The 14,609-nt window shown below is 39.6% G+C and overlaps 1 protein-coding gene across 1 annotated transcript; it reads left to right on the top strand.

The window, feature by feature from the left end:
- Positions 1 to 2,869: 2,869 nt before the first annotated feature.
- Positions 2,870 to 5,800, top strand: LOC117268860 (myeloid-associated differentiation marker homolog). Its single transcript, XM_033645591.2, has one exon. The coding sequence runs from the start codon at positions 3,107 to 3,109 to the stop codon at positions 3,959 to 3,961; it is 855 nt and encodes a 284-aa protein (XP_033501482.1). The 5' UTR covers positions 2,870 to 3,106; the 3' UTR covers positions 3,962 to 5,800.
- The last annotated feature ends 8,809 nt before the right edge of the window (positions 5,801 to 14,609 follow it).

Raw genomic sequence — 14,609 nt, 5'->3', positions numbered from 1 at the left:
CTTCATGTCCAAAAACCTAAACTATCACTTTAATGCTTTGATTCAGAATTCCACTTGTATGTAGGTAGTCTGTGTAAGCGCAATACAGTTTTACAGAAATGTCACCAACCAATGATCTGTCATTTTTTAAGGGGCGAGTAGCAGCCTCTGCAGCCTTGTGCTGGATTCATGTGATGTCTGAGTAATCGGAAAAATTAGTTCCCAATCATTTTTCAAATGATTTGATTCCTTTCCTCATTGTAGAAACATGTTGTGTAAATGCTCTGAGCAATCAAATACAACACATCTTCTTTGTAGCAACAATGTTGTTCCCACATCACAACTTAAAGCTCATGAACGTGCTAAAGTCGGGAAAACTACCATCCACAGAGCACATGAATGCACCATTGGCCCTGGCTGGTGGAGGTCTGACTTGAATCTGATTTAAGTGCTTCTAGTTCACTCGCCAATGCAGACAGCATGTGACTGGTGTCTGCAGATCCGTAAATGTACAGATGATGCCTCTAGTGTCCAACATAAGGAAGTGCATTTCTTAAGAGATGGATAGAAACCCCATAGCTTTAGGAGAGAGGCTGACTTTGGTTGTTTTTTGCCATCTAGTAGCTTGGAATTAGCCAGGTTCCAGACCATAGACCCCGCCCACTCAACTGAGTAGGCTTGCATCTCTGGTCTGGCATACTTCAATGAATTTGCGATTTATCTCATCCGAACGATGGACGGACCAATGAACGCCGGGGGTCTAGCGATTAGCCAATCAGCGCCACGCTGATGTCAAGCTGTGTGCCTGTGGGTAACTGGGGAGGATAGCAACAATGGCGACCGCTACAGATCCTACAGACCACATTAACGATGCTATCGAGTTATTTCGCCACTACTCACGTTAATGGAGGACCAAATTAAGGAAGCTGCTAAACTGGATTTAACAGCGATGCAGCTGGGCATGCATGACGATGGAGACATTTTAAATGGGCAATGCTCGCTTGTTTTCAGCACCCCCGAGGCATGGATACTAATGACGTCGGATTCTGGGTGAGTCGTTGATCTCTACTGATTGGTTAGGAAAAAATCAAATTCCCCCCCCCCCCCCTTGTAAATCGCCTTCAATGGAGGCGATGTCAGACTGAAGGTTCTGGGAGCTTCAGTCTGACACTCAGGCTAGCTTGGAATATGCACTTGGAACATTAACAGGACAAAAACAGGACTAATATTGCATGGCAACAAATAAATAAACCTGTTAGCCTGCCGGGTGTGTAGCATGTTTTGTGAAATATTTAATTAAAGATACATATGAAGGGCTGAATGAGTCATAATGACAATCTGATATATTACTTATTACTTACTATTAGATTCACAATGTGTTTTTTTTAATCATACAAATTCACCTGACAAACAACACAGATAACTGAATTTAAGTTCAATTTTTTTGAAGGTACTTGAGGCAAATTCCACACTGAAATATAACGGAGGGGAGGAGTTTAGCAGGCACATCAGATTCCCATAGAAATGAATGGACTTCTGGTTGACTTGTCTGTGCTGTGTGGAACTTTTGACACTGCTCTCTAGTGCCATCTATCGGCTGTATCTCGTGGTTTTCCAGCAAGTGGAAAAGTCAGGATTCAGTGAGCACTCAGATGTTTGATAAACTGACCTGGTACATACCTATGGGGAGTCATTCAGAAAGATTTGTTCATTCATTTTTGCCCACCATTAGCAGCTACAAGTTTCAATCTCACAACTTCACTCCTGTCTGTATTAATTCTTGCAGGAGTTTTGGCCCATAGATTGGAGAATGTTTTAACGACAGTCATATCCCACAAAATCACTCCTACTTTAATACACATTATTTGTCTCCCTTTGGCACGTTCCCTGAATGTGTTCTCATTCTGGACACAAAGAAAGCTTTCAACTGCGTGGAATGGATGCACCTGTTTGCACTTCTGGAAAAAATTTACTTTGGACCAAATTTTACCTCTCTGAGCTGCCATATTTAATGATGAAAGGAAAATATAGAGAATAGAGAGGGTTTAAATACTTATATGTTTAGCCTTCCTGTAACAATAAAACAAAAGCAAATGTGTAATTAGTCAGGATTAAAGCCTGGTTTACTTATCTTTATGACATCTGGGAAGATTAGTTACTTAACCTTTGACCAGTCATGACAATGCTGCTTTCTACAAAATCAAAATGAGAGAGAGAAAAAGATGAAGGAAAGAAAAGACAGAGAGGAGGGGACTTTAGAATAACGTCCCACATCTATTTTAGAATAAGTGCTTCTGTTGGCACGTACTGTAGGTGAGTTTTTAAACTCTTTTACTCCTTGGAGAAATCTGCAAAAAGGGTATTTCCATAATTTGGCTTTTGCCTGCAGGCAATTTAAACGCTGATGTCATAAAATATGATCACAAAGCTTACTGTAATGTAGTTTCTTGTCTGTTTTGTATGGAGATTTTAAGGGGCTCTGATAAAGATATAAATACTTAACATCCAATCCTTTTTGGCAGCTAAAGTGGAATCTTCATTCCATAAAATCCATAAAAATCCCTCGTCCAAACTCTCCCATTTATATTATATCACCCATTAACAATAAATCAATTAAATTAAATTAAATTCATATCGTCCAAATATCACAAATCACAATTTACTTCATGAGGCTTTCCAACATATGACACCCTCTGTTCTTGGACCCTCACAGCAGGTCAGGAAAAACTCCCCAAAAAAAACCCTTTAACGGGAAAAAAAATCCAGTGATCTAAAGGACAGGATAGGAGTGGTTTTCCGTAGGATGTGACCTACACCCCATCATTGTCTTGGAGATTAGCCTCTGAACACGGCCTGCACTGAGGACCAGAGTCCGGTGTGTGTGTCCTGAGATGAACATGATAACACGCCCAGCCAGTATCCAATCCATGGAGAGAAACAGGGGCCATAAACTGTGCAGATAAGCCCAGGATGCTCTGTTTGAGTTTCAGTTTCAAAGAACACACCTGCTTGCGGCTCTCATGGATTTCTTTAACAGGATCTGGTTCGCTGTACTGAGGGATGCACTGATTGGAATCGACTGACTTTGGAAACATTTTTTTAGGTCAGAGACTCATCCTGTCCAGCCATGATCGGTGTGGACTTGCGTGCCCTCACCCAGCCTGTGGGCGCCATGCGGATAATGGAGACCATCCTCACCTGCATGTCTTTTAGCCTGGTGGCAGCAGTGGGTTACGTCTCATCTCCCTACTGGGCGTGGTGTATGTTTACCTGGTGCTTCTGCTTCTTCTTCACGTTTCTTATTCTCATCCTGGAGTTCACAACCGTCAGTGCCAAGTTACCTTTTGCTTGGGATGATTTCACCACTGCCTTTGCCATGCTGGCGAGCCTCATGTGCCTCGCCGCCTCTGTCATCTACCCCACCTTTTTCACCTGTAAGACCTGCCACCGTCAGATCGGTGCCTCTGTGGTGTCCTGGGTCTGCTTTGGGGTGTACGCAGGTGAGGTGGTTTTGACCCGCCTTCGTCCGAGTGGGCAGAACAGCGGGTTCCTCTCCACGTTGCCTGGCATTATGAAGATGCTGGAGACGTTCCTCGCCTGTCTCATCTTCACGTCCTTGGAGGACTGGCAGTACTCTGGCTCTTCACAACTGCAGTGGTGCGTGGCAGTGTACTCTTTGTGCTTTATCTTTGCCATCATCATAATCCTGCTCACACTTGGACAGCTGACCTCTTACTTTCCATTCTCCTTTGACAAGCTTGTGATCATCTATAACATATTGGCAGCAGTGATGTATGTGACAGCTATGGTGATCTGGCCACTGTATAGTTTCCGCACCAATAAGAGACCCAGTGACTGTGGCCATCTCTGTGCCTGGGATAAACTGGTGGTGGTCACCTTCATGACGATCCTCAACGTCATTGTTTACAGCCTGGACACCGCCTACTCTATACGTCTTGTGTTCTGTGTCAGTAACCAGTGAGGCTGCTGCTCATCAGTAACATGAACTGAGAACAAACTGTGTCCAGGGTTTGAATTGTTGTGTTAGACAAAATGTTGTATGCTATATCTATTTCCTGCTAAGGCTGTTCAGCAATTATTAACAAAGATAATCATTACTGTAATAAAATATTGGGTGCCAAGTATATAGTCCTGTCTCCTAGAAATTCTGCTTTGTATACAACTAATTTGAAATAGCAAAACGTTTTTTAAAGGAAATGTAATGCAGGCAAATTTTCTATTAAAGGTACAGTATGTCATTCTGGAGAAAGACTGTTGATTCATTCCCAAGTTGTCAGATACAGAGGCTTTGGGTTGATAGCTGGACTGAACCACCAACCCAAAGCATCAGTAACTAACGACTTAGGAATGAAACAACAATCAAGTATCATTCTCCAGGATTGCTTTATACTGCACCGTTAACATAATACAACACATTCTCACTCTGACATTGTCACATATCAACGTTTGGTCATGGACCCTCCACATCCAGATACGATGTGAAAGGTATCCTGGGTTGACGCTCTAGGACAACATGTCAATTTAGGCTTGTTACATGCATTGTCGTCTTTCAAAATACACTTCTGTTTTCACAGGAAATTTACTGTTTACATACAGTCTCTTTCAAAATAACGCACTACATTGGTACAACAAAGTGAACTGACTTTTTTTTCCCCCCTCCAACAACCAACACATGTGGTTAGGTTTAGGTGACAAAAGCACATGGTTAGGTTTAGGAAAAAAGAGCAGGGTTTGGCTTTAGACGCTAACACTTTCGCTGTCTTAAATTTTGTTCTTGTCCCGCCGCATTTCCCCCTGAACCTGCTGTGGAACCATTAAAATATAACTGTGACTGGCCACGTACCATTCCAACGTTAAAGGACGGCTTTTCTTGTCAGTGTCTGATGCTGCAAGTCACTGCCCAAGCACTGGATTTCAACGACTTCAGAGTGAGACCAGGCTCCATAATAAGGAAATGTTTCTCATTATCTCACCAGGCAAGTCACAAAAATGTTGACAGTGAAAGTATCAGCAAGATTTTCACTGACAGCGCATTTCATTTATTTTCTGCCAAAGGTTCCATTTCCCAATGTATCTCCTATTAAAGGGTTTTCAGGGCAGGTCAACTGGTAGGAGAGCCCGGGGACAACCCAAAACACACTGGAAGGATTATGTATCTCATCTGGCCTGGGAACACCTTGGAACGCCCACAGGGCAACTTAGAAAACGCTAATGGGGCTGAGGGACATCTGGATTACCTTGCTTATGCGGGATTTATACTTCTGCGTTGAATCAACGCCATACCTACGGCGTAGGCTCTGCGTCTACGAAAAGCCTACACCTTACCCTACACTATAGCTTGATGTGCACCTCCTCAGAAATGTAACTACACGTGGCAGTGACGCAGACCTCCTGTCTGTTTTTGTATGCTGACACCATTTCCCTCAGTGAAGCTTTTATTTACTTTAATCTCACGGATAAGAAACAATAAATTGTGAAGACAATAAAACCTCCACAAAATAGCATTTTAAGTCTTGTGTGTGATTTATCCTGGCTTCATATAAGGAGAGGAAATCTACCCTCGTCGCTAGGCTAATTTATACAATGTAAAATGCCACAGGCTTGTGCTAAAAACATTAGCATGTTGTATTTATGGGGAAAGTGTGTCCAGCAAAAGACAACTGTTTGTTTGTGAATGCTGCGAGTTATAGTGAAGCTGATTTGTGTACTTATGTTTGAAATGGTCTCTATCAAGCCATGTTTAATGTGTGTTTTGGGTGTGTTTTGAATCAATTAAACGTTACAGCACGTCACAGTGTCACACAGTCATGCACTTTGTATGATGTCCACCAATTACCCTGACCACCTCCCTGTGAATCCAGCTCAGTACATAATCCAGGATGTGGTAACACTGTCGCCACACCGTAATTATGAAAACAATTTAGTAATATTGGTGATTTCGAGGGGACAGGGTTGCAATGATGTCTGGGAAATAAAAGTGGAGTTAGTTAATGATTAAAACTGTAGTTCACTGTCATAAATATGAAAAAATAGCCCTGTAGAACTTTGGATCCTGATACACAGGGAGTGAACAAACTGTGCAGGTAATAGTACGGAGCTCAGTTTATTGAACTGTGTTCATAGTGAAATTATTCCGCATATGAGTCTATGTTTGTTTTCACTTTTAAGCTTGTCATCTCATGGGTGCAGCAACATGCTGACATTTTGGGTAACTTATTTATTCCATTTCTTGCCCCATCAACCCATCATTCCTTTTTTATGTACAGATTAAACAAATCTTATATAACATGTTAATTAGTGAGCTTTAGTGGCACTGGTGGATGTTATTACCTGAGCCAGACTAGCTGTTTCCCCCTGTTTCCAGTCTTTATGCTAAGCTAAGCTAACGATGTTAGCTTTGTGTTTATCATATAGACATAAGAGTGGTTTTGATATTCTCATTTAAATCTCGACAAGACAGCAATTTTCAAAAATGTCACACTATTCCTTTAATCCTAGAGGCCTGACATACACTCTTGAGGGTTTTTTTGTGATACAGTAATCACCTACAGAGAACAACAATGTAAACTGAATGCAGGCCAGTATTTGATGAGAAGGAACAAGAGAGAGAAACAAAAGGACAGAAGATCGGATGAGGCTGAGGCACAGACAGCTGAAGATTTCCAGACTTTGGAGAGATGTGTGGGAAAAGTGAAAAAGCAAATCCCTTAATCAACAGGCACAACAGGCAGTGTACGGGGTTGGGTTTGTTGCATGGTGTTACCTTTCTCTTTTTTTCTCATTTAGCATCTTTTCTCCGTCAGTGATGTGGCGAGCAGGGGTGGAACGCTGCAAAAAGTGCGACGCCTGTTCATTCTTGTCTTCTAACCAACTGGAAACTTAACAAGACATCAGACAGATCTCACTTGTAATCCTACAGCTATTGTGCTACCTGGCACACCAATCTGCGTGAGTGAAGTCGGGTCAAATGGAGCAACTGGAGCAACTGGAGCATGGAAATTCTGCTTTTCTTCTCATGTCAGCCTGTCAGAAAGACAGAGCAGGTTTAAGTCTATAGTCTATATCTGTCAGAGACAGCAGCAAAGTGCAGGCAGCAGGGTCTGCTTTGATTTGGATTACACAAGGGACAAATGTGTAAGAGGGGTTCAGGTGAAAAAAAATACAATAAACTAACAGGTTTAGTCCAAAGATCAAGTGCCATGTCAAAATGTCTTAGCTAACATCCACAATAGAAAAAGGATCTTCTCACTTGTCAATGCACAGTGGTGTCTGTGTAAAATGTAAAACAGGTGGGAACACAGTTACAGTCATATCAAACTAATATCAGTACAAAATTTGGGGTTTCGTTATTTTTGTTCGAAACTGAATGAAAAACCATAACTTTCCTTGGTAGCAGTTAACTTTGAGTCCCCGATTTAGCATTTATATTAAACATCTAATGAAGGATTTGAAACACTTTAATGTTGCATTAGGCAGTGTTTTAATGAACAGTATTTGTCAGCCATTATAACTTCTCCTATGAAAACATATTTTATATCATTGGTTCCCAACTGGTGGGTCGCAGGCCCATCCCGAATGGTCCGCAAGTGACTTGCAAATATGTCCAGTTTATTAAAAAACAACAACAAAAAACACTTTATTTTTACGAACAGTGAATTTCCAGCACAGAGCTTTTATTATGAAGTGTTGTTTCCTGCTGCAGAGTGAGTGACAAACAGACAGCTACGTGACACAGACAGCAAACTAGCTCAACGACATGGCCAAACACAAATATATATATAAACTGTGTGGACCTCAAACTAATGAGTTTTAAATTTTAAGAACTGTGTTTTACTATATTTTACGGGAGCATATTGCATTCGCATGACAGCAAAAAAGAACCCAGTTTCCTAATTAACGATATTTATCTCAGAATTCTGAGAAAAAATTTCATGAAAAGAAAAAAAATCTGCTCATTAATTCTTGTTTTTCTGAATTACCCAGAATATAATTTTGTTGATTTAAAATAAATAAATTTAAAAAAAGAGTAGAATTTTCTTTCCATGGAAACTTTCTCATAACTCAGAGATAACAATTTCATTCATTTTGAAAAACAGAGCATTTTTTTTTCCTGAGTGAATGTATTGTTTCCATGTTAATGTCATTTATATCTGTTTATATACCAGATACATTCATAAACATTTAATAAATGTTTGTTTATTACTAAAATGTAAACAAACAGATAAAAGATTAAAAAAGTTATAAGATAAAAAAATCTGTGCTAATTTGCTTTCAGTAACATGTTGTACGTGTGTTATAATGATCATTTAATTCAATTAAAAAAGAATTATAAATTAACTTAATTAACTAAAATTATGACACTGTAAAATAATAAGAAAATGTACGAATTAACTAGGGATCACCAATTTTGAAATTGCTAAACTTGCTGAACAGGGGGACCTAAAGTGTTGAACTTAATTTATTTTTTTATATTTAAAGGCAAATCAAGTTTAATGCATTTGTATAAACTCTATACTTCTGAGTTGTCCTTGATTGTTGAAATTCACAAACGCAGTGTGCTCACTGAGCTAAAAGGAAAGCCGGAACTGAGGCTATTTCCAATTATTTCAAGGACATTACCAATAAAACAATAAGTAACATTCCTCACTTGATTTATACCAAATTACTTATTCTAAAAAACATTAAGAGGAGACCTGAATGATTTAAATTATTTAAGTTAGCAGCAACAAACAAATGACATTACTATACATCAGGTGTAGGTATATAGATATTTAACTTAATGCTCCTCATTACCCAGTAGCCTCTGACTCATTTTAAAAGTCACCTCACATTTCTGTTACCAAGAAAAACAAAGCTTTCATGAGCATTTCATCTTCACGCTCCAAAAATAATGCGGATGCCCTTTAGGCCAATCAGTGACAGGATGCATCGCGCCTCAGGTTCCAGCAAAATTGGGCTGGGTGCTGTAATTATGGTCTTTTAAAATTACAAAACGTGACCTTCATTTACAGCAGCCCATCAGGCTCATCAGTGCAGGTTTTTAAACACCACAGCTCAGTGCCAAAATGTATCATAAAGGCAACTCTAATCACATTTTGTTAAAGTTAGCTGTGTCTCAGATATTATATCTGAAAGTAGCCACAGGAGAGCATCAGTTTTCGTATGCATTTAATGACACATGGCCCGCAAATCTGGGCAGTATTTCAACATCCCTGTCCAGCTGCATGCTGGGATCCACTGAGGTGAACACACCGGATAATAGCTGTAAGCATGACAGCGGATGAGTCACTCACATTCACACCTCCTCTGTTTCCCTTTTTGTGGTCATTATCTTGTATGAAACTTCTCTTCTGATTAGTGGCCTTTGATTCAACTGTGCAGCAATCAGAGGAGGACGTCGTGAAAATGGATCACCACTACATTACTACACACCACGTACTACTGACGGATTGGCAATAAGCTACTTCAAGAGAGTCAGGGGGAAAAAACTAATGCATCTTACATTTGAAAAATGTGTGTATGTTGGCACTGTACACTGTGCATGTAAAGTCTATTATAATGCAGTTTACTGTCCAGTTAGTGAAGGCCTCGGTTTCTGAGCTGCTATTTAAGAGAAAAAATATTTCTTAACAACCTTCCAGTGGTGGATGAAGAACATGAGAGCCATACTTGAGTACAAGTATTTAACCTTTTAATTACTTTACTTAGGTCCCCTACCAGATTATAACTGGTAAACTGGTTTACCAGAGATACCAGATACCTCAAGTATACTCAGCACAGGGATGATATATATATGTTTTGTATTTATTTGAATATTTTAATTTTTTATATCTTAAGTACAGGTGTTAAAGACAGTAGCGTAATGCACATTTTATTTCTATTTTAATGCACATTGCATTTTTATTTTATTTTGATTTGATTTAATTAGATTTGATTTGATTTCATTTCATTTCATTTGATTCAATTCAACAGTTTAATTTAATTCAATTTAATTTAATTTAATTCAATTCAATTTATTTCTTCATATTGACATACTTATATTTCATACTCCTATACTTCTTATTATTCCCCATACATCGTAACAACTGTAACGAATCAGAATTTTCCCTTGGGGATCAATAAAGTATCTCTGATTCTGATTGTGATTCTGAAGTGATATTTTCCATCGTGCCTACATCCCAGACAGATGGATGTACGAAAATCTGTCTTCAAACAAATAGTAATGAAGTATTGTAAATGCTTTGGGAAAATGTATTGGAGTAAAAATATACAATTCATTTAGGAAATTTAGTGGAGTAAAAGTGAAATTTGACAGAAAATCAACAAAGGACAACGTGTTATTACTTTGTTACATTATACCACTGCAACCTACACAATCTCTTTCAGAAACCATCATTGTAACAACCCTGTAAAAGAAGAACAGTCATATTCTGTGAAAACTAGTGCATGGACGGGGTTAACCTTGAAATGTCTTGGTGTTCCACATATGTGTGAATAAGTTTCTACTTTTGCAGGTTTGAATGAAGGATTTTCTGCTCTGACAGTAGCCCATCATGAATCACAGGCTAGCTTCCAGACCTGAAAAATCCAGGCGCATTTCCAACCAGCAACAATCGAATCATGATAACCCAGTTATCTAGGTACAAAGAGCATGGCCCAGCTGGTGGATCTAATAATATCAAATCAAATCAAATCAAACTTTATTTGTATAGCACTATTCATACATTAAAAATGCAGCACAAAGTGCTTCACAGAATAAAAACAAACAAAAATACTACATACATATTGAAAACCCTCCCCTCCCAACCCCACATAAACACACACACACACACACACACACACAAAAACTTAAGTGAAATTGACTGCAGATGTGAGTGAAATTGTGTAAATGTAACTCCATCAGACTGTATCTTATAATTTCAGATGGTCTGCAATGTTTACTATCTGATCAGCAATGTTGTGGCAAAGTGGCCCGGCTCGGTCCATGACTCCCGAGTCTTTTGGACCTGTTGAATCTATCAGTGTCTATCACAAGGTGAGCCACACAACCTCTGTTAATAACCACTTTTTACATCATGGCTGTGTCAAGAATGTCACTCTATTTATGAGGTTGTGATGATGAGATTTTGTATTGACAGGTGAATTCTCTGGTGTGTTGCTAGGGGACAGGGGGTATGCCTGCCAGCCTTTTCTCCTCACACCATACACAGACCCTCAGGAAGCACAGCAGGCCTATAATCATGCTCATGCCAGGACAAGGGCCAGGATCGAAATGACCTTTGGCCTCCTGAAGGCACGCTTTCACTGTCTTCACCACTTAAGGGTCAGGCCTTGAGGGCATGTGACATCACTGTGGCCTGTGCTGTCCTCCATAATGTGGCCTGCCTGAGGAAGGAGAGGGCCCCCAGAGTGCCATCACACATGGACTGGGACAATCCTGCCATCTTCCCTGATGACGACAGTGGTCGGCTGGTCAGGGACCAATATGTGTTAAATTATTTTAGTTAACATGCATGCTTTAAATTTAAGTTAAATACGTCCTGCAGTGGCAGAGACGCATGCTGGGAATTTCAGTTAAATATGTCCTGCAGTGGCAGAGGAATTTGTTTTGTTTTTTATTCAGTTTAAATTGATCTGGCCTCTTATGTTGTTTGTGCTGTATACTGTGCGTATACAAGCTTGCAGGGAGGCTACTGCATCCATTCATTTGTCTGTTCATTTGTTGTGTATGGATTTGTCCTGCATTTATTTCAGTGTGCAGACATGCAGGGTGTATCATATACAGACCTTTGAATGTGTATTTATTCTTGTGTTGTATAATATGCTTTGATTCCATGCTTTCTATCAGTTTTGAAAGGAGCTGATGGTTTATTTGCTTTGATTTATCCTTATTCAATAAAGGAACATCATGTTACTCATTGATGTGTATTTATATTTATATGGGATGTGTATTTTATATATAGTCTATGGGAAACTGTAAATTATCTAATGATTGCAAAATCATCTAAAATCATCATTTATCTAAAATGATTGCAATTAATGATCACAAATGTTTAAATAATGACAGCGGGTCTGGTTGAATGTGATAACAACGTGCAGCGGGCAATGGAATAACTATTGGTTTCCGTTTGTGGTGACTGCTGACTGAGATAAGGGATGAGATTAAATAGATCCTGGAACTTAGCCTGGTCTGGAGCAGGCTAGCTCCACAGAATAAATCTCCATGCTAACTTATGTCATAACATATCCCGCTTTCCACTATCCTGCTTTTGTGCAACTGGATCACGGATAAGTTGAGCCAGGATAACCAAGATATCCCGGCTTAATCCCTTATCCTAGTTTTGTGCAATAGGCCCCAGGTGAGGAAAGAACCACCTATGGGGAGCCATCCACACTGAGAGGCGTCACAGCCTACGGCCACAGGGAACGCCGCCACAGAGACCACCCCGACCTAGACAGACCAGGGTGGACTCCACACATGTTGCAGAGCCTCCCAGTCCTCTGGGCCTGAGGGATCTCCAGGACGACATCCCCGTGGGCAGACCGGACACGCCTCTCAGTGTGGAGGCCCCCCATGAGGAAACACTGGAGCTAAAAACTAAAAGACTAAAAGGCAATATGATAAGATGATAAAATGCATAAAAATGTAAGGATTTAGAAAGAATTAAAGATTTAAAGATTAAAATAATATTTTTAATAGATAAATAAATAAATAAATAAATCAATAAATGAAGATTTAGAAACTAAATAATTATAAAATGCATAAAGATTTAAAAAGAAATCATTTAAAAGCATTAAAAAGTAAAAAAATAACATATAATAGAAGAATTAAAAGAGTAAAAAAAAATAAAAAATCAGTTAAAAGCCAAATTAAAAAGGTCAGTCTTGAGCCTCCTTTTAAAAACATCAACAGTCTCTGCAGTCCTGATGCTTTCCGGCAGGCTGTTCCATAAGTGAGGGCCATAATGGCTGAATGCAGCCTCCCTGTGGGTTTTTGTTTTGACTTTTGGAACAGTTAAAAGGCCGGTGCTGGAGGACCTCAGGATCTGCGAGGGTTGATATGATAAAAGCAGGTCAGATAAATAAGAAGGCCCAAGGCCGGTAAGACATTTAAAAACTAATAAAAGAACCTTAAAATCGATCCTGAAGAACACGGGGAGCCAATGCAGCGATTTGAAAATTGGTGTAATGTGCGCCCTCCCTCTGGTCCTCGTCAGCACTCGTGTGGCTGAGTTTTGGAGTAACTGCAGGTTAGAGATGGTCTTTTTGGGAAGACCAGAGAGCAGGGCATTACAGTAATCTAAACAACAAGAGATAAAAGCATTCATCAGCACCTCCGTGTTAGCCTGAGAGAGAAACGGACGGACTCTGGCTATATTTTTAAGATGATAAAAACCTATCTTTGTTACATTTTTTATGTGTGGAATAAAACTAAGCTCAGAGTCAAAAATCACACCCAGATTTTTTACAGATTGTGTTGGTTTAAAATCCTGTAGTTTTGGTAAAAGTTTCTCTCTCTGGCCTTCAAGACCATTGACTAAAACCTCTGTTTTGTCCTGGTTGAGCTGCAGGAAATTCACTGCCATCCATGACTTTATATCTAAAATGCAGTTAAAAAGGGCATCAATTGGCCCTGTGTCATCAGGAGACACGGCGATGTACAGCTGTGTGTCATCTGCGTAACTGTGGAAGCTGATGCCGTGCCTCCTGATGACGTCCCCAAGGGGAAGCATATATAGATTAAAAAAAAAGGACCTAAAATTGACCCTTGGGGCACCCCACACCTAATTTCATGTATCCATACTTACAAAGAAACAATGATCTGTCAGATAAGAGCTGAACCAGTTAAAAATAGTACCAGAGAGGCCCACCAGGTTTCTGAGTCTGTTTAATAAAATGTGGTGATCTACTGTATCAAAGGCGGCACTTAGATCCAGTAGTACCAAGACTGAGTTTTTGTGAATCAACATTAAGCCTGATATCATTTAAAATCTTTAAAAGGGCGGTCTCGGTACTGTGGTTCATCCTAAAACCAGACTGATATTTCTCTAAAATATTGTTTCTTTTTAAAAAATCATTTACTTGGTTAAAAACCAGTTTTTCTAAAATCTTACTTAAAAACGGTAAGTTGGATACAGGTCGGTAGTTATTAAAAATGTTGGGATCTAAATTACTCTTCTTCAGAAGGGGCTTCACCACCGCCATTTTGAAGGCAGTGGGGAAGACACCCGTCTGAAGAGAGTCATTTACTATGTTTAAAATCTGTTCCTCAAAGAATCCATAAAATGTTTTTAAAAGTGATGTGGGAATTAGATCTAAAAGGCAGGTTGTTGGGTTTACCTGGGAGAAAACTCAACCAAGTGTCCTTGCATCAACCAGGGCAAAACTCTCCAGTGTTTCCTCAGGTAAAAGCAATGATCCAAGTGGGTTAAAAATTACATTCTGTTGGTATAAAAGACTGGATCTGATATCATCGATTTTACTTCTGAAGTGGTCTGCAAAGTCTTCGCAGAGGGTGTCTGTTGATATGTTGGATGGTTTATTAAAATTGGTGCTGGTTAAAAGATTGAAGGTGAAGAAAAGAAATTTGGGGTTGTTTTTATGATCGG

The sequence above is a fragment of the Epinephelus lanceolatus genome, chromosome 18 (genome assembly GCF_041903045.1).
Source record: "Epinephelus lanceolatus isolate andai-2023 chromosome 18, ASM4190304v1, whole genome shotgun sequence".
In the NCBI taxonomy this organism is placed as follows: domain Eukaryota; kingdom Metazoa; phylum Chordata; class Actinopteri; order Perciformes; family Serranidae; genus Epinephelus; species Epinephelus lanceolatus.
This window is presented reverse-complemented; position numbering and strand designations above follow the sequence as displayed.